This window comes from Contarinia nasturtii, unplaced genomic scaffold (assembly GCF_009176525.2).
Source record: "Contarinia nasturtii isolate CC-2019 unplaced genomic scaffold, AAFC_CNas_1.1 Cnas_scaffold_414, whole genome shotgun sequence".
Lineage (NCBI taxonomy): Eukaryota > Metazoa > Arthropoda > Insecta > Diptera > Cecidomyiidae > Contarinia > Contarinia nasturtii.
The window spans coordinates 2,626,931-2,651,459 of record NW_022197768.1 but is presented as its reverse complement, the minus strand read 5'-3'; the positions used below and the strand labels follow the sequence as shown (position 1 = coordinate 2,651,459).

General features: G+C 34.3%; 2 protein-coding genes across 3 annotated transcripts in view; one reads left to right on the top strand and one right to left on the bottom strand.

Moving 5' to 3' along the window:
* Positions 1 to 324: 324 nt before the first annotated feature.
* Positions 325 to 3,821, top strand: LOC116338875 (abl interactor 2). The gene is made up of 9 exons (XM_031764401.1): positions 325 to 518; positions 1,289 to 1,451; positions 1,565 to 1,768; positions 1,862 to 2,036; positions 2,106 to 2,384; positions 2,461 to 2,618; positions 2,823 to 2,998; positions 3,086 to 3,118; positions 3,237 to 3,821. Exons 1-9 carry the CDS (start codon positions 494 to 496, stop codon positions 3,365 to 3,367), a joined length of 1,344 nt encoding a protein of 447 aa, XP_031620261.1. The 5' UTR covers positions 325 to 493; the 3' UTR covers positions 3,368 to 3,821.
* The window catches only part of LOC116338874 (kinesin-like protein KIF19), a 29,424-nt gene continuing 8,501 nt past the window's right edge, over positions 3,607 to 24,529 (bottom strand). Inside the window, exons 2-11 of one of the 2 annotated variants that reach the window (XR_004200935.1) lie at positions 12,168 to 12,278; positions 11,847 to 12,087; positions 11,646 to 11,773; positions 11,489 to 11,551; positions 6,995 to 7,976; positions 6,423 to 6,927; positions 6,186 to 6,356; positions 4,303 to 4,497; positions 4,117 to 4,215; positions 3,607 to 3,978 (exon numbers count right to left, since the gene is read on the bottom strand). Coding sequence is in view for 1 of the 2 variants with exons in the window: in XM_031764400.1 (XP_031620260.1) it covers positions 5,824 to 5,854; positions 6,186 to 6,356; positions 6,423 to 6,927; positions 6,995 to 7,976; positions 11,489 to 11,551; positions 11,646 to 11,773; positions 11,847 to 12,087; positions 12,168 to 12,263 (2,217 nt within the window). In the remaining variant the exon portion in view is untranslated. Of the gene's footprint in view, positions 3,979 to 4,116; positions 4,216 to 4,302; positions 4,498 to 5,219; positions 5,855 to 6,185; positions 6,357 to 6,422; positions 6,928 to 6,994; positions 7,977 to 11,488; positions 11,552 to 11,645; positions 11,774 to 11,846; positions 12,088 to 12,167; positions 12,279 to 13,117; positions 13,873 to 24,529 lie in introns of those variants that run through there. The other variant, XM_031764400.1, reaches the window with a different exon arrangement.

Here is a 24,529-nt window from a genome sequence, read left to right as displayed (position 1 = left end):
TGGGCGAGATTTTTTCATTAAATTAATTGGAGCAAAAGAAATTGGCAAATTGATTTTTCTACTTTTAATTTGTGATCAAAGCGAAACTGATTTGCTTTTTTACGTTTTTTAAATGTTGTCTTTGTTCAGTTTGAGTTTTGATAATCGATATATACAATAAACGCATCCATGTTCTAGGGCCGTGACGTGTGAATGTCATTGTATGTATGTATGTGTGTGTGTGTGTGTGTGTGTGCGTCTGTCCGCGCTGCTATGTATGTCTATGTATTGAACGATCCGGAATACATAAAAGAATATGGCTGATGTGTTGTTCGTAGCTATCAAATACACACAATCAAATCAGCTCTTAAAAAGTCAATTAGTTCTTTTTCGTTTTATTTCTTTGTATACAGTAAATTTTTGCCTTTAGTTTAATCAAAAATTGGTTGATTGTTTTTTCGTTTGTTCAACTTTATTTTGTTTTTAAATTGTCTGTATCAAATATCCGCCCGACATGAATCGATATTCGTATAACACAGGTGAGATACACACAAAAAGCAAAAATACAAAATGAAAAAATATGATTCACTTGGGCTCTCCCATATCAAATGTTCATATGTGAAATTTTGTGTGGTGTGAATTGAAAGAATATTTGTTTGCGACTGTTATCACAAGAAATATTGTCTGTTCTCCACCCAATCGATTTTGCCTGCGGTGTATGCATTGAATAAATCACAAACATGATGTATACATATTTATATATGCAATTGCATCTGAAAATGCATCTGCTTCGATGCGCAGAACCATTTCAGTTGTTGTTGTTTTTTTTATCATTTAAAATTCGTCGAAATGGAATTTATGGAAACTAGAGCGATCATACGCCGACTAACTAAGATTCATTTGCATTATTTCCTCTCAGGTTGTGTCTGTTCTTAATCAAATTGCAACGAATGCAAATTGAATTGGCCGACCATGCCATTCGTGTTTAATTAGAAATCGCAGTAGTAGAATGTAAACATTGAATCTGATAATTTATCGTGTGCATGCGTGTGTATGGATGTGTGGCTGAGATTTTCCGGTTATGTGATTTTTTGAATTATGATTCACATCTTGTATGATGCAGCAAATACATTCAAACGTCAAATGAATGCAGAGTGTCTGTGTAAAATCGCCAGCAGTTCCAGCAATTGAATATGATTTCATTTGCGTTGCATTGCTCTCGTCATACGCATGCATTTGTTTCACTCAGTGCAAAACAGTGACAACCTTCAATTGGCATTTAATTGTGGACTCGTTTTTTTTGCTTTAGATTCATCCTATCAGGATCGTCAAAGTGCAATGGGCAGTGAAAATATCATGGACGAATTGGCAACATTGATAAGAACTGACATTCCAGAAGGCAGGCAAAGTCTTCAGGACAGCTACACAAATCTAGCTCGCGTCGCTGAATATTGTGAGGATACTTACTATAGGTACATTTTTTTTATCAACCTTTCATATTTTTTTTATGTTGTGTGTTGCGTCTCACGCGGTGTGTTCTCCTTTCACTAATCTAAACACTTGCAAAATACTACGATATTTATAGGTCAGACAACAAGAAAGCAGCGCTCGAAGAAACAAAAAATTATACAACACAATCGCTGGCCAGTGTTGCATACCAGATCAATACGTTAGCGTACAATTATCTGCAATTGTTAGATATGCAAGCGCAGCAACTCGGTGAAATGGAATCACAAATGAATCACATTGCTCAGACGGTTTCCATTCATAAAGAAAAAGTTGCAAGACGGTTAGTTTTCGATATTTTCGAATTATTTTTGGTTTTTCTTTAAATGAATTTTCTTCAAAGTTATCGAAATTTTGTTTCGTTTTTTTTTTACAGTGAGATTGGAGTATTGACAGCAAATAAAATTAGCACGAGACAGTATAAGATCGTCGCTCCATTAAATCCAGAGAAACCAATTAAGTATGTTCGCAAGCCAATCGATTATTCGATTTTGGATGATATTGGCCATGGATTGCATGCTAAACAAAAACAACGAGTATCGGCAGTTCAAGTAAGGAATAAATTCAAACTATTTTGGTGTCAACAGTCATTCTCATCAGTTTATTCAATTCGATTGTAGCAAATACAAGCTCAACCAAATGCCGTTGGTCCACCACCAACAACAAAACCACCAACACCACCTCAATTGAACCGAGGTTCAGTGCAATTGAAGGCTGGCAATACGGGAACGCTTGGAAAGAGTTCGCGCGAGTATCGAACGCCACCAGCTGTTATTCCACCACAAGTTCCATCTCATTATGCGCCAAATTATCCAGTCGGTCATCCACGTCGACAAACTAGTGAACGTGGACCCGGTTATAGTGCCGTTCCAATGCCACCAAATCAACAAATTGCACCGGTTAGTGTTAGTTTCGTTATATTTAGTCAACTGTATTTAAAATACAAGCGTTAATTCAATGTAATTGGTGTTTCAGATAAATCTAGTTCATCCATTGCCACCACCACCACCAACTACCTTTGATGACAGGGGTTCAATGCCAGCTCCTCCATCACCATTGACCATGACTATGACACATGAGATGCCCGATCAAAATCATGTTGGAATGCATACTTTGGGTCGAAATATCAGCAGGTACATTTATAAATCAATTGAATGTTTTAAGTTTTTCTATGCACAAATATGCGCACATTTTCATTTGGAATTTTGTAAATACGGAAATGTTTGAAATTAATGCACGCACCAACACTTTCCTTCTCTTTCTCTCTTTCCTGCTGTCCAATTTCTGTGCACCCTATGTCTATTTCTATTCGTGCTGGATTGCGCTGGAAACTGTAGAAAGCATCTTCACAGACCTGGTTCGCAGTCACCACCATTGCCACCGCCACCACCAGAAGATGACGAAAATCAGCATTTCGGACGGCCAAGAACACAATCGGTTGGTCCATTAGCTCCAATCGTTCCAGATGACCAAAATCTTCCGGGCTGGGTTCCAAAGAATTACATCGAAAAAGGTACTAACTAAATTCGTGTCTTTTTATCACCGTTTTGTTCATTTTCTTCATTTACTCAATTACAATGCATAATTCAAATCATTTCAGTGGTTGCTATCTACGATTACTATGCTGATAAAGGTAAGTTTATACTGTCTATTTGATATACCGTAATTTAACTGACACGTAACGACCCAATTGAATATTCATTGTAATTTTCATGTTTTTGTCTTCTTTTATTTTCTTCTATACAATGAAGATGACGAATTAAGTTTCCAAGAGAGTTCAGTATTGTATGTGCTCAAAAAGAACGATGACGGTTGGTGGGAAGGAGTCATGGATGGCGTAACTGGACTGTTTCCTGGAAATTATGTTGAGCCATGTGTTTAAGCAATGCAACAGGATAAAAAAAGGCAAAAACACCACAAATATCCAAGAAAACTCAGTGCACGGTTCAAATTTTGAACAAGCGAATTAAGTCAGATAAATATCGCATTTACTGCTATTATTATCAATTATTCCATTGTGTGAAGCAAGAAAAAAACGTAATGATCAAGACACAAATTTCATATTTTTTAATTTATAAAAATAAAATATACTACATAATATAAGCTATATTGTATGTTGGGAGTCCTCGTTTTATATTCGTTTTTTCGTTCACTTTTCCAATTGCCCCATTCTGGGATATATGTGAATTTTAAACGGTAGAAACAAAATTGGATTAAATAAACACTCGACCTATAACTATTATTACAATTAAACTAAAATTATGCAATAATCGAAATAAAAAAACAACATCGTTTATATGAATCATTTTGAAATATAAACTGCCAAGTTAAATAAATATTTGCGTGTTTTTTTTTATTTGAATCGTCACATTATTTAGCTTTGTTTAGTAATTCATGTCGTTTATCGCAATAGCTGGAATTGATTTGCTTATCTGCAGGACACAATTTAAAGATTTCTGTATCAAGGCAAATCCTTTACCCGTAAGCTTCAGCCTGTTTAACGCATTTGAATAAAGATGCCGGAAAATCATTAAGAACATAATTTCGTAATCGACCCTTGGTTATCTCTTTATCATCAATCGATTGAACGGAATTTATTTTTAAGAAGCAATTCAATATCAAATCACTTACTCTAGTCATCCTGTATTTAAACGTCTCTTCAATATCTTTGGGGTTGGTTATTGGACCAACATCGCAGCATTCATCTCAAAAATTCCTACGAGGAATATCCTTGTAGTGCGACAAGCAAAATTGTGACAATAAACATCAATTGGGGGATGTTCTTAGCATATAATGGCAAAATATAGAGAAAATTACCTGATTTTTTTGGTGTGCGGACATAATATCTCCGGTCAAAATTGGTATACTTGTCACCAAGATATTTGAAGATATATACTTCTCTCCCTTTGATTGTCGACACACCACTCTGTGGCAACACAAAGCGCGGTGCTATTTGGACTGATGAAAATTGTAGTGAGAAAAGTTGAAAATTTTGAATGCTCACTCAAAATCCTGGGATGGGTGAATTTAAAAAATTGAAAAAATAAACACTCGACCCATAAATTAAAGTGAAATTATGCAATAATCGACCAAAAAAATCATATTTTTTTCAAATACTACAAAGTTAAATAAATATTGCGTATGTTTTTGTATATGACGCCGTTTCAATACTCACGCTCGATGAAAGAAAAGAATAAACAAGTCATTATAATTTCACTGCATGAAATTTGAAGTAATGGACACAAAAGCGTGACAGATGTAAAATGAACAATAGAAGCGGTTTAATAAGATTACTCACGCGACATTCTCTTGGCATTCGTATTCGTGCAACGCAATCAATTTGTTTTAAAATGTTCATTCGTCGCATAAACAAAATAATTGAACGTTTTAACACAACCAAAACGGGCAATTACTAAAATAATTTCAATCAAGACGTGCAAGTGTCAATACTTACCACAGTAGCCACAAACATAACTTTGCACTCAATCTCAATTGCGTATAATATTCAATAAAATCGTTGCGCTAGAAAAAAGAAATGCACCTGACCAAAATTGGTTTGACAATTGTTCAACTTTTTATTAACTTTTTAGTTTCATGAAAATGGTACAGTTTCTCATTTAAAACACAACTAAAAAAAACATTTCTAATGCACAATAAAATACCAAAATGCCAAATTGTGAATATATTCCTATTTTTTTCATTTCTTCATTGAAACTTTAAAAAAATCAGGCACTTCTAAGAAATAATTTATGTTAACAATGGAGCAAAATGTTCTATCGTTGGACAACGGCGACAGAATGGGAGCAAAAAAAAAACAACACGAAAATTCTTATCGAAATCGTTGAAGAATTTCGTTGCTAATATGTATTGTCATGGAATGTTATGTTATGCATTACATGGAAGTCTGAAAGAAACACAGTTTTTAATTGCAATTTTGTTGCGCTTTTGACCTAGTTAATTGTTTGTGCGAGAAATTGACATTAAAGTATCTGATGAAGAACATATGAGTTTGGTTTGGTCTTCGATATTGTTTCATTTCAACCACAAACATTTCATTTTCTTTTCGTTTTCAATAACAATAACAATAGATCATCACCGGTGACATATTATGCTGCATAGCAAATTGTAAATGGCTCACTTTATGGATCATCAAAATATTTGCGTACAATCTAATTTATACAATTTTTTTCGTGTAACAAATCTACTTACATTGAGCAATACTGGCCATTCAGATTGATTGGCTGCATTCATTTGCCTACAATTGTTTTTTTTTTTAATTAGATTATACTTATGATCGAACGTTAATAAAAAATAATTAGCATTTCATGCACACGTAAATTATTCGTCAATTTGTGCGCTTTGGTTTTCGCTGTAATTATAAAAAAGAAGGAAAAAACAATGATTGTTTGATGATTCAGCGTAATGAACATTTGTTTACGACATTTTTTTCATACGCAAATACTTTCTACTTTTCGTGTTTTACTTCTACATTTTTCTGTGTTTGAACAGAATTTTTGTGTTTTCTATTTACTGAAATACACACTTTTATGGTGAACATAACAAACCAAACAAATCTATTTTTGTGAGATGGTTTTTTTTGTTGTTCTTATTGAAAATGGTAAAATCGATTGCTTCGGTTGCACATTTCGTGTTGAAATGAATGGATTTAGATTTGTGCAAACGAAAAAAATGATTCTCACCTAAACCGGCTGGCGGGTTGATTTTTTAGTATCGATGGAAGTCGTGGCACTACTGGTGCTCCCATTAAACGATCCGGATTGTCATTTTGTGTTGTTTGCTTTTGTTCGATGGCTGGCAATGGAGATAGCGACCAATCCGAACTAGACGATGAACTTCCCGGCGATCGTTCGCTGTAAATTTACAAACATTTCCATATTAAATGTGCAAGAGTTAAACCAAAAATGTTCAGTGCTCACCCTTTTGAATAGATCGGTGGAAGCTTTCGATCATATAAGTCCCGTGGTGGAGATAGAGTGCCATTGTATGTGCTCGCATGAATTTCTTGTTGGTACAATGAGTACAATTCACGTAATTCTTCGGGTAATTCAACTTTGCCATCTTCGATGAGTTTTCGTTGTGTCGATATTATATCCTCGCATAAACGTCTCTGACGTTCAGCCCGTAGTAATTGTAAGTCTCTGCGTCGCAGTTCCGCTTGACGTGCTAATCGGTCAGCTTGCAATGAAACCTTATCAGCTTCAAGTTCGTGTACTCGACATAAAAGTGCCAACAATTCACGTTCATCGTCGCTACTTATCCGTTCCGGCAATTCATCTTCTAATGCAACACCTTTTTGACGACACAACTCCAAATCTTTTTCGGTTTGTTCGCGAATTTCCTTGTATCTTTTTGCTTCTCGTTCAATTGCCGCCAATTCACTCCATGCTGATTTTAATGCGATATTACCTTCGGAATCCGAATCTGAAATGGAAATAAAATCTTAAACAATTTAGTTTTTCCAAAAAAGAAATGGAATGGAATTATTTACCATTATCATCGCTCTGATCAGGACCAGTATCATATAGTTTTCCCATACGACCTTGCCAATGTGAAATGACCATATGTTGGCGTTCAGCGTCCAATTCAAGGCCAAGTAAATGACTTTCAGCTTCAAGCAGACGTCGTCGAAGTTTCATTTGCTGTTTAAAAGTTAGCACGATTTGTTCACGTAAATATCTGAGTTCGGATTTTTTCGTTTGTTCTTCAATTGCATTTGGACTGGTGAGCACGGCAGCCGCAATACCACTTCTCGGGCGATCGGTGAGCATTTTTGATCTCAACCGTGTCACCTCTTCTCGCAGTTCGGTTACCAAATGTTGATAATGATTTAGCGGAAATTCGACGGTTTCCTCCATTAATTCCGGTTTCTGTAGTCGTGTTGTTATGTGATTCGCCCGATCTGCATAAATGAGCGTATTTTTCGTTTCGTCACGGTGTTGGGCTTCGGGTGAAACGTGTGCAATCATAACAGTTTTACATCGTCCGCTGAGCGCTTCTTTTAGAAGTCGGGTCAATTTCGAATCACGATAATTAACATATTTGGCACCATCGGATAGTGCATTGATGCAATTGCCGAGAGCCAAAAGACTTCGATTGATGTGAGCACCTTCTTGTAAACGCTTTCCTCGATTTTTTGTCTTTTTTGCTCGTTCGCTGCCAGCCAAATCGGTGAGATATAAACGTCCTTGTTTCGTGCCCAATGGTGTTGAATGTTGTACGGTTACACTGAGCAATGCATGGCTTCGTGATGATGTTTGATTGGCAGCTGTTGGCTCCATCGTGCGCGCTTTATTACCTCTTATCAATAATGAAATCACTTCTTGTCGATTGGTCGCAATTATTTCAGATAAACCAGCAACAGTTACGGTTGTTCGTTTGTCTCTATTATCTTCTCGCAATTCAAGCGGACCGCTTGGATTCAATAAATCCTTGATGAGTTCATTGTAAATTTCCAAATACGAAATAGACACCTTGATATTTGAAATGCAATCAAAATAAAACAGTAATTAATTAGCCATACGAAGAACAAATTGCATTTCATGTTGAAAATGTTATGCATTTTTTAAAAATCGATTCGGATCGCCTCCAATTTCAAACAACAACAACTAAAAACACATTGGAAAACCTCAACTATTGAAAAACATTTCCGTTGCCATTTCAACTTTTGCAACTATTTTCAGCAGCTTCTTGAAAAAATTAACATTTCCGCAGCACGACTACACATGCACACCTGACATGTTAAAAAATTTTGAATGTGATCAATCGAAACACGTGTTAATGAATTTCATTCATGCGCATGAAAAGTAAAAATATCTAAGAAAGTGATTTTTGATAAGTGGGCTATGATAGTCCTGATTTATTCGCATGCTGTACGCCAAACGCAACAACAATAACAAAAATCTATAAGACCTGAATACCCTGAATGCAACAACACAATACAGTTGTGTTTATGTCGCTTTCAATTCCACATTCTCAGCCGCCCCCGAAATAAAACGTCAGAAAAAAAGTGAATTGAGCACGAAAGGAGTTGGAAAAAAAACAATAGCGTAAAACGCAAACAACACGTAAACAGGGAATTGAACGGAATAAACGCGTTTTGTTGATGTTGAACGAAACCAACGAGCTGGGTAATTTTAATCAATAAGCATTAGGGCAAGGTTATGTCTGTAATTATTTATTTAAAAAAACAAGCCTTTAATCGAAACAAAGAATTAGTGGCGAAAGCAAAAGACAACATCTTTCATATATCATTTGGTTTCATAAATTGTTTGCCAATTAATTTTCCGTGACAAACATTCAATTGGTACACTTCGGAATGCTTCATTGACAAATATAAGCAAAGAGATGTTATTGTAGTGAAAATCTAATCTTTCGTCACTCGAACAAACTTCCATGAACTATGATTAAATTTCTACTTTATGATCTACAATTGAGTTCGCATGAATTTTCACCATATTCATTCTATGCTTCCTTTCACCTATCTGTCTCTCTCTCTCTCACGCTTTCGCTCTCTCGTGTGTCGCAATTCGAAAGGAAAATGTGCAAATTTGTTCATTTTTTCAACAAAACAAACTGCATAGAACATGCGAATGATTGTTCGCATTTTGTTTTGTTTTGGATATTTCGTTTTATTTTTATTTACTTCAATTATAACCGATGAAATCAGCGTGTAAGCATTTATTGGGACATTAGCTGCTATATTTCTTTATGAATAAATATGAATCATGTGCGTCAATAGCAGACATGTATTGAAAAACGAACGAATGATGAATTTAATAATGTTGAGAGCTCTGAGCTCAATCAATCGTCACCAATCATAAACAACACGGTCTCTACATTTTCTTTCTAAACAAATTTCGATATGCTGAGAAGTGTTTTATACCTCTTCGAGAGAGAAAAGAAAATCAATATTTTTCGTGTTCGTTTATTCCGGGTCAACCGAAATATAATGCATATCTGATAAATTTAATATAAATATAAATATTTTTATGTCGGTTAAGGTTAGCATGCAGAATGACAGGTGTACGAGATTGTGTTTGCTATTTTCTTCGTCACGCGTATACAGAAGAAGAAGAAGAAGAAGAAAAAACACACCAAGTACCTGATATTCTGATTCCGCAAACAGACGGCTGTAACAAAGCGTTTACATTGGTCAGTTTTTAAATTGCGAATTCTTGCGTGTGACTGTTTGTTTCATCATATATGTGATATATATATTTATTACAATGTGTTTGCTATAAAATGGTTGTAATTTGTAGTTGCGTTTCTAAAATTGCATAAATTAATTAGATCAAAAAATTGAATGAGCAATATAAAGCCATGAGATTGTTCTCTCCAATAAATTCGTTAACTAGTTCAAGCTGAGGGGGAAAAATCACAGAACAAATAACAGCGATAAGCTGAGCTTGATTGTTCACTTTGCTCGCTTAATTTTGACCGAAAAAAAACACACACATACAATACGCGCGTGGTGTTTGGGTAATAGCATGCGACAAAAAATGATTGCGTTACACTAATTTACACAATTGTTTGGCAGAATTTTTTTTTCTACTTTCTGGTACAACCCCAATTTAAGCCATTTATTTGGTATGTAAATATTTTGTAAATAATGGTTAAGCTCTCGCGTATTTAATTCATAACTTTTGTAAATTTCAGAATCCATTGGCACGAAAACCATTGACCTGACGCCATGGAATCTGGTTATTATAACATTCCTTTCGGTGCTATGACCTAATTTTCTACATCGAACTGTTCCGATTTCGAAAAGTTTTCATTCGTTGCTCATTTGATGTGAAGTAATTCGATCCGAAGTTACGAGAGAACGATAATCTCGATATACTTTCAAATTAATCAATTATTTTCAAGAAGTTTTTTTTTCACCAAAGTACTCACAACGCTATTGATTACTCACACCTCCATTCAGAAACTTTACCGGAAACTTTTTGCATGACAAAAGCACTGAGAACATTTAATTATTATCTACCAAATAAACTTGAAACAAATGACATGAATATACATTTGATTTTGTTTACAATTGACACAGAAATCATATCTATCGATTTCGAAAACACAACAAGCAAAACCTCGCACCAATTTTAATGAAATAATCAAACTAAAACCGTTGTGTGAATTGAAATCTCATGTGAATATGAGGTGATAAGGTATTCAATTAAAATAATAAACGGATTACCATTAATTATTAAATATCGCGTGTAATTGTTACTCGTTCCGAGTCCTTTGAATGAAACCGAAAATGAATAAAGAAACAATTGCCATTGTGTACAGACACACAGATTCACCCCATATCAGCCCCAACCGATCTGGTTACAAAATATTCTGGTGTTATTTTGAACATCAAACACAATTTGGTTTGTGTACGCTGGCGATGGATGATTAGATAAATGCCTTTCGTAAACGTCATATTTCGATCGGAAATGCTGTGTGCCACACTCTTCATACATTGCTTGGCGATTTTTCTCTCCATTTCGTTCACTCTATGAATTGTTTCGATAGGTTTCGGAAGTTCCAAAACATTTCTATGCTAATGTGTTTGTTCGGGTTACTGTGTGTCAATGTTTTCTAAATGCGCTATATCTTATCCTCAATTAATTCATGCGAAGCTTGTTTGTGGCAAGTGTACATTGTACTATGTATTCATGCACAACAATAACATACATCAACCATGTATAAAAGAAAGCAATTTCCAAATAATAATGAACTTTAGCGTCGGCAACAGTGAATGGATGGCAACAACTATGACCATCGCAATTATAATCTTTTCTCAATATCGAATATCATTAAATTCGGAAAAAAAGTGGTGCTTGTTACTTTTGGATTCATTTCTTTTTGGACTTTTTGTTGAATCACAATATAGTTTCATATTTTTGATGGACTTTCTTAACCGATATGTGAGAAAAGCAATTTATAATATTCACATCAAAATGCAATTTATAACGTTCAACGTTGAATGAATTTTAATTACCTTGAATGATTCGGGGTGGTCGGCCTGTTCGACATGTCGAAAGATTTCATCCATAGCTTTTACCTAAGGAGACAATCACAAAAGAAAAGAATTAATTTAAAATAATCGACAAATAATCGACTAATAATAAGTAAGTAATTTTCAAAATAGCTTTTACCATTAAACCGCCGTCCGTTGATTGTGTTTGAACCGAAATTGCGGTTTTTGGTGGAAATTCGGCAGTTGATGATGTCGGTGTGCCGACTACTTTTCGTGGATTTGGACCGAGCATTGTATGGGTTTTACCTATAAATTACAACATTCAAATTAATCAATTTCAATTTTGCGTCTTGTCATCGTTTTTTTTCTTCCTTCGTACCTGATCCAGTAGCACCGTATGCAAATACAGCCGCACTATACCCCCGGAGAACGTCTTTGATAAGTGGCGATGTGGTTGTTTGGTATACTTCATCTTGTGTCGAATCCTCGGCAAATACATAATCATACATATATTTTTTCGGTTTATTGTGACCATCATCGAAGTACAGTGACTTTTTTGAAAAAACTTGAATGCATTTCTCGTCTTTGAGATGGATTGGTGGTCGAACGCGAACCGCAACCTATTTTAAATTAAGATTTTTTTTTTAAATTTCAATTCCACGATTTGTTCAATTTTGAAATGTGTCACGATCACACTAACCATTAATCGTTCTTCGCCTTGAACTGGGTGTGTTGACGATGAGCTGCTGCCACTGCTTGATGAATGGTTGCTCGTCATGTTGCCCTTATTAATCATTCAATCTGAATACTCCTTGAGAACAAAGAAAAAAATGTTCAATTTTACAGAGCTGCTATTGATATTTGCTTCTTTTTTTTTATTTCTATGCTATAAATCGATGGAAACACGCAGAATTCAAATAAAATCCGAAAATACAATGAAACAATTAATTTGAATGCATAAAATCCAATGTAAATTTACGACATTGCAGAATGCGATAGCTGTTGCACTTTTTTATGCAGTGTGTTTCTTTTCTTCATGCGATCACCATCAATAGTGGCCCAAATAAACACCATAAAAACTCCGTTTGAAACATTGTTATTTCACAACTATTATCTAAAATCTTGCATACTCTCCTTGATGTGATATTTGAATTTAAACAAAAAAAAATGTAAATTCTCACCGATTGACGTAATAAACGGAATAAATTGCATACCACAAGGGATTTATATGTGTGGAAAACTACTGCCCTCGAGCGAGCATTATGGTCATAACCACAACAATTCTTTTTATTGCTCATCGTTTGTATAACCGTCGAAATATTATTGATTAATGATTTGCATCATTACTTCATCGCAAACAATTGGATTATTTACTAATTATTTCACATTAACGTCAATCGTCTGATAGTTACAGTGAGAGAAAGAACTAACAAATGACAAGAGTTCATTTAATTGATTCGAAGCTTTTTCTTTCTTCTTTCACATGTGAACGGCAACAAGAATAAAAGTTTGTATTTATGATCTATGGAATATGTCAAACGAATGAAATGAATTAAAGTTTATTCAATTTCTTTCGTTTCACATTCAAATTTGTTTATTTTTTTAATATTTAATCGCTTAATCACAGCCTTTAATGATTTGGATCCATACCTTTTTGTCAAATGATCGTGAGATATTGATTCGGTTAGTTTTGGACTTCAAGTGGTTTTGTACAACATTTCAACACAAATTTATCCGTACATGAACTTCTGCCCGATTTTCATTCAAGTTCGCCACAGACACGCAAATACACACGTTCGCACAAAAGAAATCAATTCACATGGGTAACACTTGAATTTTTCGCCGAAAATGTGCACGAATCACACAAATAATTATTCTTTTTTGTTTTGTGATTTAATTGTATGGAACACTCAAACTATAAATTAGGTAAATATTGCCAAAAGTGACTGTCACCGATGATAATATACATTCGAAAAAAAAAAAACAACAATAACAATCTGAAGAGAAAAATCGGCAGCAATAATACCAAGAGCCAAGAACTTTATTTTCTTCACATGCAAAGTCGTTGTCGTTTTACTTCAATTCACATTGTTTTCCACGGTACATTATTTGTTATTATTCTTATTCTGTCGGCGTTTTTTACATAGATTCGCATATGCTATTATGGTTCATATAAATATCGCTTTTTGGATTACACTAAAAGACACAAGTAAATTTTACCCAAAAAGAAAAAAAAATATACATTCAATGAAAAATACAACGAACTTCCAAACAACACAAATATTTAGTTTGGAACGATAGAAGCGAACGCTACTTCAGGACTCAAAAAAAAGAAAATCACATCGAATAATGTTGTTCCGTTGTACCGCACCGAATTTTTAGTTGAGCACACCGTTTCAGTTGTGAGTGCCATGAAAATGGAAAAGAAACTGTTTGCAGCTCGAATTGCTGTGCCAGCTTTATACCGTTACAAACAAAATCGGTTTGGTCGCATATAATTGTGTTTTGGTGCTATATAACACTGTATCATAATTATATGTATAACTTATTAGGGAGCAAGTAGCTGAATGGCTAGAGTAACAATATAGTTACTGCATACATTGACACGAATTCCTTTTTCCCATTTCGGTGTTCAACATAAAACATACGGTATACGGCCACACAACGATGGCATAAATAACAATAACATTAACTAAAACCATAAACCTGAAATAGAGGTATGCGTATTCGGGATTTTCAGGTGCTTTTGCTTAATTTAGCAGTTGGATTTCAAGTGTAAATTGTGGTGTAGTCTGAACGGCCGCACACTTTATGTAAACATAGTTTGTATCGTAATACGGTTGTAACGGGTGAATCAATACAATTGGCCAGTAACATTCCGTGCAATACTTCGATTTTTAACTCCGCAAACAATACGGAGTCACCAAATATGCAAACAAAACGCAGACTATTTTCAACGCAACAAAAACTAACCACGACTTTGAATTGAAAGCAAACAAAAAAAAAATTCAAAGGAAGTTCGTATTTCTTCTTCTTCTGTTTTTGTAAAACTGAATATTAAACTCGAAAAGGTAAAAATAGAAATGTAGCAAAATGACCTGCAAGCTTCCATTCTTTTTGTAGCTAAATAATATTTATTAGGAAAATTGACGTCTTCTATAATGGGAAAGCCTACTTTATTATTAACATTGGTGATGATGCATCGGCGAAGAAGGTCAATTCCTGAATTCGGTCACCATTAAAAGTAATTAACAAATACAGGGCATGAGCGTCAAAACAAGTAATATTGATACATACTATTATTATTATCGATACAGCTTAATGAAATGAGAACGTAGTACAGTTCACATTTCAAAAACGATATAAAATTTTCAATAAGACGAAATGATCAGCCAAATAAAAAGCTAGATATGCGGTAAGCAATTCAATGCAATGTGAGTACAGTGATGAATAAACAATTTATGACTGAGCCAATATACTTTGTCAAGTAGCCCAAGTGTAACACATTCCTAATATGGTCGTCGGGTGCTGAGAGATGAGACTGACGTCAGAACTGTTCAGTTCAATTGGTATTTGTATGGGGGAGCGAATGTGAATGTCAATATTGATCCAGTGTTCATGATAAGCAGAGTGATCAAATTGATAAAAAAAAACAAAGTGGTTCAGTTTTACTTGGGTCGAAATGTAAACAAGCCAATTGTCAATATTTCGTTTCGATTAAGAGCACATCGAGAGGAAGTCAAAGCAAATAAAAATGTCGATTGTAATTACTATCCGAATGAAGTATGAAAAGATGAGACAATACGATAAAATAATATGAAATAACATTTGAATTATTTTCAGTTTTGTTGATTTTTCGCATTTCAAATGGGCCCGTGAGCGCTATTGCTTTATGACCGAAGTAGATGACCATCGTAATAATATATAAAACTCGGTTTTTTTATTTACTTTGTCATTTTCATATTCATTTACATTCATATTTGTCGCTATTCTGTTTGTCGATTACAATTGATGTGAAAAGCTATGCATTTCTATTTATGTGCTTCATATATAAGCACATTGCAATTTGTGAAGGATAAAACTTTGAAATTATTAAGTTAATATTGTTTGATCAAACATGAAAACCAAATGAAAAACAACATGTTTATGTTGACGGGCGTCTCCATTAACCGCAAAAAATGCTATGCTTTGTTTTTGTTGGTTCATGTCTTGAACGCAAAGCTTTATGAATGCAGTTTAAAGCTTTAAAAGGTGTGTACAAAAGGCACGGCCAAGCGATAGCACACATTTGCATACAAATACGACACTTGATAAACATTCAATGAATCTGAATATACGTATAAACAAAGCTCGTTCTATCAAAAGTAAACATTTTAATATTCAATGTGACATAATCTCTTTAAACTGTAGATTATTTTTAATGACTTTAACGGATGCTATGCCGTTCGATGAAAATTGGAAAATATTTTTTGTTTGTTTGTTTATTTTATAGTTATTTGCATTTGGTGAGACAGACGATTGATGCGTTTGCATAATGTTCCAATGGCATATTCACATATGTGTGACACATATTGGCCAGAAAACAACTTGTTGCAAAAAAAGACAAACCGACGAAAAAATTGATTGGCGTATAAATGATCGGTTAAAAAATTCGATCGATATTGCAACTGTTTAGATTTTATATCAATTGCATTGGCAAAACAGAAGGAAACGAAAACAAAAAATTGATGTAAATCAAATAGTAAACAATCGACAAGTAAATAAAAAAAAACAAATTTGTTGTAAATGCTTGATTCGAATTAAAATAAACAATCATACTACATTTTTTCTTAAGCGATGGCGCTTATTTAATGCGCCGCTGAACCCCAGTTGTCACAACAGACCCGACAACAAGAACAACTATGTCGAAGACAATTACGAGAGTTTGAGTACCACAAAAAAATATCAACTGATCTATTCTCTCTCTGTGTCTCTCTCTCGTCTCTATTTTGCAATTAATTCGTACGCCAATTTTTTGTATTGAATATTTTGTTTGATATGGGCTTGTTATTGGCGATCAACGTAAAAATTATTCACATAGATAGACATATATACAAAATGTGGCGTCGAACAAATCAACTAAGACGTGTGCGCGCGTGAGCGCTCGCTTATTCGAGCTCGCCTTCTCATACACTAGATGCGAATTACATAATCGGTGTGATTGACTTGTGTGTTGAAAGAGAGACAAACAAACAAAAACAGCGTGTGACGGATAGAAAGAGAAACGTTGACGATGTAATATGAACTCACCAAATCCAGTTGACCCAAGACGCAGATTAATCATTCTGGATGCCAAACCAATGTTGAGAAAGTGTTTTTATTTTCAACCCAATGCAATGAACTATTGCCGGCGAAAGTTATACAGCAACAGCAGTAGTACCAGCAACACTTGATGGTGGCATTTATTCGATCCATGCGTACGTAGAGCTTGCGATGTCAAAGTCAACAATGAACAAAATGTGAACTAAATGAAAATCGAGAGGTGTATACACCTCATTAAAGAAAAATTGAATGTGGTACCATAATTATGATTGCAATCAATTTGAAAATAGACACGATTAGAAAATCGAAAATATTCTTTAATTAAAAAATGTTTGATTTGTTTACATCGAAACGTGTTTTTCGCTCGTTATCTCAATTTTGACTTTAAATAATTTACGTCATTGCCATAGTATATGTTCATAATACATTATAAATGAAATAAGTTTTTATTATTGCATCTATAAATAAATGAATTGAAAGAGAGCAGTTTCATTTTTCAATAAATGCTACATTTTATTTCAAGACGAATAAAAATGAATTGATGGCATTTTATTATCATATTCTATTTTGAAATTAAAATGCAAACACATCAATTAGTTAAATTGTATATGTAGACGGTTTATCATCATCAAACGTGACTTTTTTTTTTCATTCGCGTGTATATTTGTTCGGTTCTCTTTTGATTCCAATTCCGATTCCGATTTCAATCGAAAACACAATCAAACCATATCGATTCATGCGTACGTGTTCATCGCATGTTGTTATCAATTCATTGTTAGTTTCCTTCCTTTTCCATCTCTCAGTGTCTATATCTCTGTTTAACTCTGTCTGTGTGTATTGTTGTATGTAAATGCGTATGGTGTTGCTTGCAATGGTCGCAGCCCACAACAACAATACCATTGTGGCCGTTCAGTAGAATGTTCGAGATATTGAACGCAATCGTAAAGTTGATTGAACAAATAAAATGTGTATTTTATGTTGTTGTTGTTGCCGTTTGTACATTTTGTTCGTGTATTCTCTTGAAAATTATTATATAATCGACGGTGGATCAATGATTTAGAGGTGACATTGTTGCATCTTCCGGCATTTATAATGAATTCAAAATGATCTGAACATATACTCGGCATCTCGGTCCATAAATTTTGACCACGCACAATAAGCATATCTGCTGAATGCCATATCTCATTTCATGATTTCGGATTTGTAAATTTGCATCTCTTTGTTGTTGTTGTTGAATGCGAATGACAAGCATGCTGCTATGCGACCAATTAGATGGATGTGCGATAGTTGTATGATCTCTCTATGGCATGATAAATAAGAACATTACAAATGTATGCACACAAACGTGTTTAGAGAAAATTGTGATGAAGTCAATGACAGCAAATAGAATATCGGATTGGATTGACTTGGCTTATACATTGGATGTCATCGCAATAATGACATTTGTCATATGCATGGCACACGCTCAATATTTTGTCGAGTGGTTTTTTTCGCGACACAAAATTAAGCATGAATATAAAACAAAGTGCGAGAGAAACTGCAAGAGAGCAACAAAGAAGAAAAAAAACAACGCAATGCACCTCATAAATCTGGATGCATTTTACATTGTTATGGAAAGCCATAGAGAATCGAAAAGAAAGAGAGAAAAACCGCAGCAGTTTAAAATTTAACAAACATAAACAAACAACCAAAGTGAAGAAGCCGTAGGGAAATGTAATCGGCGAACAATGATAATAATGCTAACAATTAAGTAATTTTGTTAGCGTAAACATCATAAGTGCGAAGTGTCGAAGGCAATAGAGAAGAAATGAATAGCTCGTAAAAATCCAACTAAATGAAATGTAATATGTACATTCTATTAACCGGCACAAGGGCAAACAAAGGACCAACAACCTCACAAATATACAAATCATACACGACCAAAAAGAAAATACTGAGCTCACCAACACTATAGCATTCGCACAATACTGGGGCCAATTGCTTTGCGAGCAACACCGCCGAGCTGAGAAAATGATAGCTGAATCAACAGAATTAATCGAAAAAAAAAATTGCAATGCACTGCTCATGCACTCACACCATATACACATAACACACACATTTAGCGCGCATAGGTCTGTCACGTTTGCTCGCATTTGAACACTCGATCTTGCTTGCTCATAAAATTTACCACTTACCTCATCCATCGGAACGGCATACAGCGCAAATTCGCGTTCGTCACATTAACTTACGACACCGACTCAAATATATAGTCACTGTGTGTTTCATTCACACAAGTACAATGTTGTGCGATGCATTTTGTGCTCCATGTATTTGTGTGAACGTATTTATTTATTTATCGTATAGCATTTAGTTGTTGTTGATGTTTTTTTTTCTTTATTCGTTTGTTATTTTTTTCGTTGGCGTTGTTGTTGTTGCGTTCGTCGTTTTTCATAATAATTGCACATGAAATGCATTTGTTTTGAACGTTCAGTGTCGGTCATGCACACGGATCGTTTGTAGACAAAAATTCGCGGGGCAAAAACCATCAAATCGTGTCATTTTGCGCATATTGCATGAAAAGAATTTCACATCGAATGAAATGATATCCAACATGAAACCGATTCACGTTTAGCTTCCAATTAGCCCAAAAACAATCGATTTAGCTCAAGATGAGCTCAGCAATATTACAAAAATATTGAAAATATCATATATTGGCCAAACAAAACACGATTCGGATGCTAGCCCCTGGACACAAATATCATTACTCTATAGATTTGAAACGTCCACTCAAGCAAAAATTCTGGATTTCCAAACACGATATCTAACTATTAAACAGCAACAACAGATCTCTTGACTTGTTTCGGAAACCACGAAAATGTATAAAACAGCTAATTCCAATAATGAAAATGAATACGAATTTGTTAAAGCGATTTTTGTATTCGTAATTGCTGATGTGATCAGAGTGCAAAAACCACTGAAGCTACTCAATGATGGGGATAAGAAGATAACAATGTAAAAACAACAACAACAAAGAGACTTAACATCTATGGAAACAATCGCAAAGTAGAAGAAAAATGAATACTCACACACACACACACACACACACACGAAATAAACGTAGCCAGATTCAAATTAAAACTTATAGTAAAGGTAATAAAGAAAGAAAATGCGAATAAAATTATGAATTCAGTGTAATGGACTGAATGGCGGACAACGGGTTAAATATTGTGTGTGTGACAAGGAAAATGTGAATATAAATCATTCATTTAAAATGCATCGTATTGCACTGGTTGCAATTTATGCATATTATTTTCTCCCATTTATTTAAATTTCTCTTTTTTCATCAATGTCGTTTATTTGCTGGTGTGAGTTTGTCTGTTTTTGTTTTCATACTCATTTGCCATATTTTTTTTATTCGTATTTTTGGTTGCGGCTGCCTTTTTAAACAAATTTTATCGTTATTATTTTAATGGTATTGTTTGTTTGGTCTTCGGTGTGTAATAGCGTCACCAACGCTATATCATTGCTGTCTTGGCTTTCTTCTTGTTGCAAATATCTAATTTTCACCAGCATTTTGGCCCTTTGCAACGATTTCTCTTCCAATGTAACTCTTTTTTTTCTGGTCGATTTTTATTCCATTTCCTTTCAATGTTTCACATTTCACATCGGTGGCTCTATTGGAAATTCTTATTTGTAGAAAACACTTTTTGCTGGACATTTTTTGCTGTTGTTTTTGTCGTTGTTTTCTTTTGTAGAATATATACCGGTGAAATGAACATGGTATACATTTAAATTACCGAAAAAAAACTGAATAAAAAAATGGTTGCATTTCAATTTTGGTGCTTATAGTGTTTGGGCCTATACACACACCAGACATCGCATATATTGTGTTCGCGATATCGATTGAGCACGCAAATCACATTCATTTGTCGTTGGTCGTCTCACTGTTGATTCCACACTTTTTTTATACTCCTTTTCTCTCTCTCTCTCTCGCTCTCTTTGCCTCTTTCTCTTTCTACTTCATTTGGTTCGATTCAAGTTTTCAAACATTTTCGTTAATAAACTTGCTAAGCTGCGGTTTTGTTTGCTGATTTGACTTTTTATCATATTCGATTGCACTCCATGATCTGTTGGCCAAAAGAAAGGTGAAAAAGAAAGCCATTTCAAATAAAAAGAACGATATTTTTTGCTTCTCTCCAACGACTTGCTTGCATTGCATCAAATGAATACAAGAAAGACACGAAGAAGAAAGAAAGAAAAAAATGATGGAAAAACTCGTTTTGGTAGTTGAGTTTTGTTTACTGATGTTGTTACTGAAATAAATTTTCTTCAGTTTTCGACTTTGTTTTGACTTTATTTCATCTCTCTTGTTGTTGTTGCTGTTACTACTCTATCTTTATACTCTCTTCATTTGTTTCGCGATTCGCATTGGTTGACGTTCTCATCATTGTGTTACATTTAACCCGAGAAGATAATGATACCCAATGCCAATGTAATCAAAAAAAAAAAAAATTGTATGCGTCGCATAAATTGAAACACACGCAAATATAATAAGAAGCAATCATCGTTTCTAAATTGAATTTAATTTGTAGGAAAATTTCTCTCGTCGAAATGTGCACAAGCGGTGCAAATACAAAATAATAAATAAAACCGAAGAAGAAGAAGAAGAAAAAACTGACGGAGACGAAAAGTGCACAAATATAAGACACAAACCAGTGGATTCAACCGGCGCAAAACCCACATTAGAGATCACTCGATCATAGTAAACATGTGTGCCACCGCATAATTGCTAATCATATTTTGTAAGTGCATTTAGATTCTCGTACGCCGAATGGTCACAACCAAATCAAATGAAATGCCAAGAAAATAGAAAAAAATCGCACGCAGCGCATAAAAAAGATGAGGGAAAAGACTAGAAAAAACAAAAAAAAAAAAGAACAATATGGCAAAATGGTTGATGGTTAGCCGACGACTTGGCATGCTTTATTCAAAAAACAAGTAATAGAAATATAAAATCTCGTTCCGATGTGTTGAACACACATGTTTCTTCTTTTCGTTTTTATTTAATTCTTTTACATCTCATGTTTCTGTGTTTGGCTGCTTACTTAAAATTGTCTCTCGAAGAAAAATGGAGTATTGTATGCTGCTGAACCGAAACTGTGTGTATGTGTCACTGTGTTTGGCCATGTCATTAATTTGTGATAATCAAACGCAAACCTTAATTCCATGTGCCCACTTCAATATGCTAAATTTCTGTTTGGATTTATTTTATCGTCTCTTCAGCGTACAACACAACAGACAATCATTGCCTATCTACATACGGCAGAGCATTTATATTATGGAAAATAAATGTAATTTAGACCAAAAATGTTCAGCCTGAAAATCTTTCTAAAATAGTAAACAATGAAAATACGCAACACGAAAAATAATAAAAACAATACGAATCATATTAAAATGGGAATTAATAAGAATTAAGTAGCTATATGATGATGGTTTTCTGTATGAATTCTTACTTCTACGCAGAGGTAGGATACATATAATACTCCCAGTATACTCGCTCATCACTCTTTACATATATATATACGGCTATATATACTTATGTATGCAGCGTTGATATGATGCGTGTATATTCTCATTGAATCTTAAAATAAAATAACGCGCAATAGTTGAAATATAATGAAGAGCCGACTAATGAAAAATAGCATTTTATCGTCATGATCGTCGTTGAGCGTACACGCTGTTTTGATTGTCGAAATGTTCAGCGAATGAAAAATAAACCAACAAAAATTTATACTAAACACGCCACTTACAGAGTGTATATGCTTTGTCTACCATCCAATCCCAAATGTATGGGGCTTTTTAAAAAAAACTTACGACGCCTGATTCTGTCTGAATATGCAATGTTTTTGCTTTGCAGCCATTCAATTCGATAAACGAATTCGATATGCTTGGAAGCTGATGTGACAGAAGTATGCGGGTTTCCTTCTCTGTATGTCAAATGTGAAATAGCATGCATTACTGAATTATATTCCATATAATAATCCACATTCACAATAAACCGATTCGCATTGTCGCCTGAATTAAAGGTGAGATTTGTAGTTTTTTTTTTAATACAAATAGAATTGAGCAAAACACGACGACCAACAACAAAAAATACTCTCATAACAATATTCATATAACTGTTAAAATCATTGAAGAACAACTCAATGCCTCTGCATACGTGCAGTTAATCATCATCCCCTCGCTCAACTGGTAGACTATACTCTTGAAGTGGAATAATAAAAGAAGAAAAGTGAAGAAGGAAGCTACAATTCAGTATTGTTGTTTTTTTTCTATTTTTCTTATTTGGGTTTATTTTGTTTTTGTTCTTACTTTCATATGGCCAATTCATTATAAATACACACAATGAATGATGATACGGTTAGGGGTACCTGTGATTGTTCATTATTATCAATGCTCATGTATACAGTTAGATATGTATAAATATACGTGCATAGATACAAGTTCAATCCATCAACAATAAATCCGTTGCTTCTTCATCCAAATAAATGAGTGTTCGTTCAACAACGAAAATTTTCCATGACGTAATTTTTGTAATTTGTTGTATGCACTGGAAACTGTTGGTATGCTTCGAAAAGAATATATATCTATATATATATATATATATTAAAATATATGAAGACAGAGAGGGTATACAAGAGGGAGAGCGAGAAGAAGACACACTCGAAAAAACTGGCATTAAAATTGAAATAAGGGAAGAAAGATGGATATTACACATTGCACGGAACAGAAAATGCTAGAGTATCAATATTTGACACAACACACAGTCAGGTTCTGAAAATGTGAAATAGAATGCCACTGAGTTCGTGTATATGAATGAGATATAAAAAAAGATATGACAAAGGTATGCCGCGACGGAGGGACGATGTTGATGATGGTGACGACGGGTAAACGAATACAAAATACATATATTCGTGGCCATTGAATGCGGAGAATCGGATAAAATACAAGAAAAGGAAGAACATTAAGAATGTATCGAATGGCTTGAGTTGGATAGCTTACATGATTCGCTTCATGTATCTTCCCGTCTTATGCTCCTTATGTACCCGAAAAACAGCCGTTTTCTGTTTTTGTTATTGTTTTGTGTTTTGGTTTGTGTGTTTTTTCTCTACTTTACCCATCAAATATTCACAGCCAAAACTGTGTGAGTGTATGTATTTTTGTTCTTGCTCGAATGATTTTTCGGATGGATTTTCGGTGTACATTTGTTGTACTGCCACTGTATTGTAGGAATTGACACATCGCTTACGAATGACGAAGTAAACGTTGCTGTGAACATCCAACAAACACAAACAGATGAAAATGTGCGCACACACGCACACACAATGTATACACGATTACCTAAAAATCGTTCAGTATGTGTTGATATTTAAAATGCGCATTGTTGCAGCTGCCTACGTGACTATGAAAACCATACCATGGTGAATAGAAGCAAAGAGAAACGAACAGAGAAAATAAAAAAGATAACCAAATAACAACAACTAAAATACAGCACACTATAACCGAATAAAATGAAACAATTTACAAAATAAAATGATGTATTTGATGTGAGCATTTCAGTTGCGATGCGAAAACCATATCAAAGAGCTAAACAGATGAAAATGACAAAAAAAGGAATATGCTACATTATTTGCTTCTCATGTCAATTCAATTTTGTCACTTTATTATCTCTCGTTCGCTCTTCATTCGTCCGACTTTACATTTTGGCCAGTTCTCTTTTAA

Coding starts and splice junctions, on each gene's coding strand:
- LOC116338875 (XM_031764401.1), top strand. CDS start 494: ATGAATCGATATTCGTATAACACAG. Junction 1,452..1,564: donor TGTGAGGATACTTACTATAG/GTACATTTTTTT, acceptor CGATATTTATAG/GTCAGACAACAAGAAAGCAG. Junction 2,037..2,105: donor AACGAGTATCGGCAGTTCAA/GTAAGGAATAAA, acceptor ATTCGATTGTAG/CAAATACAAGCTCAACCAAA.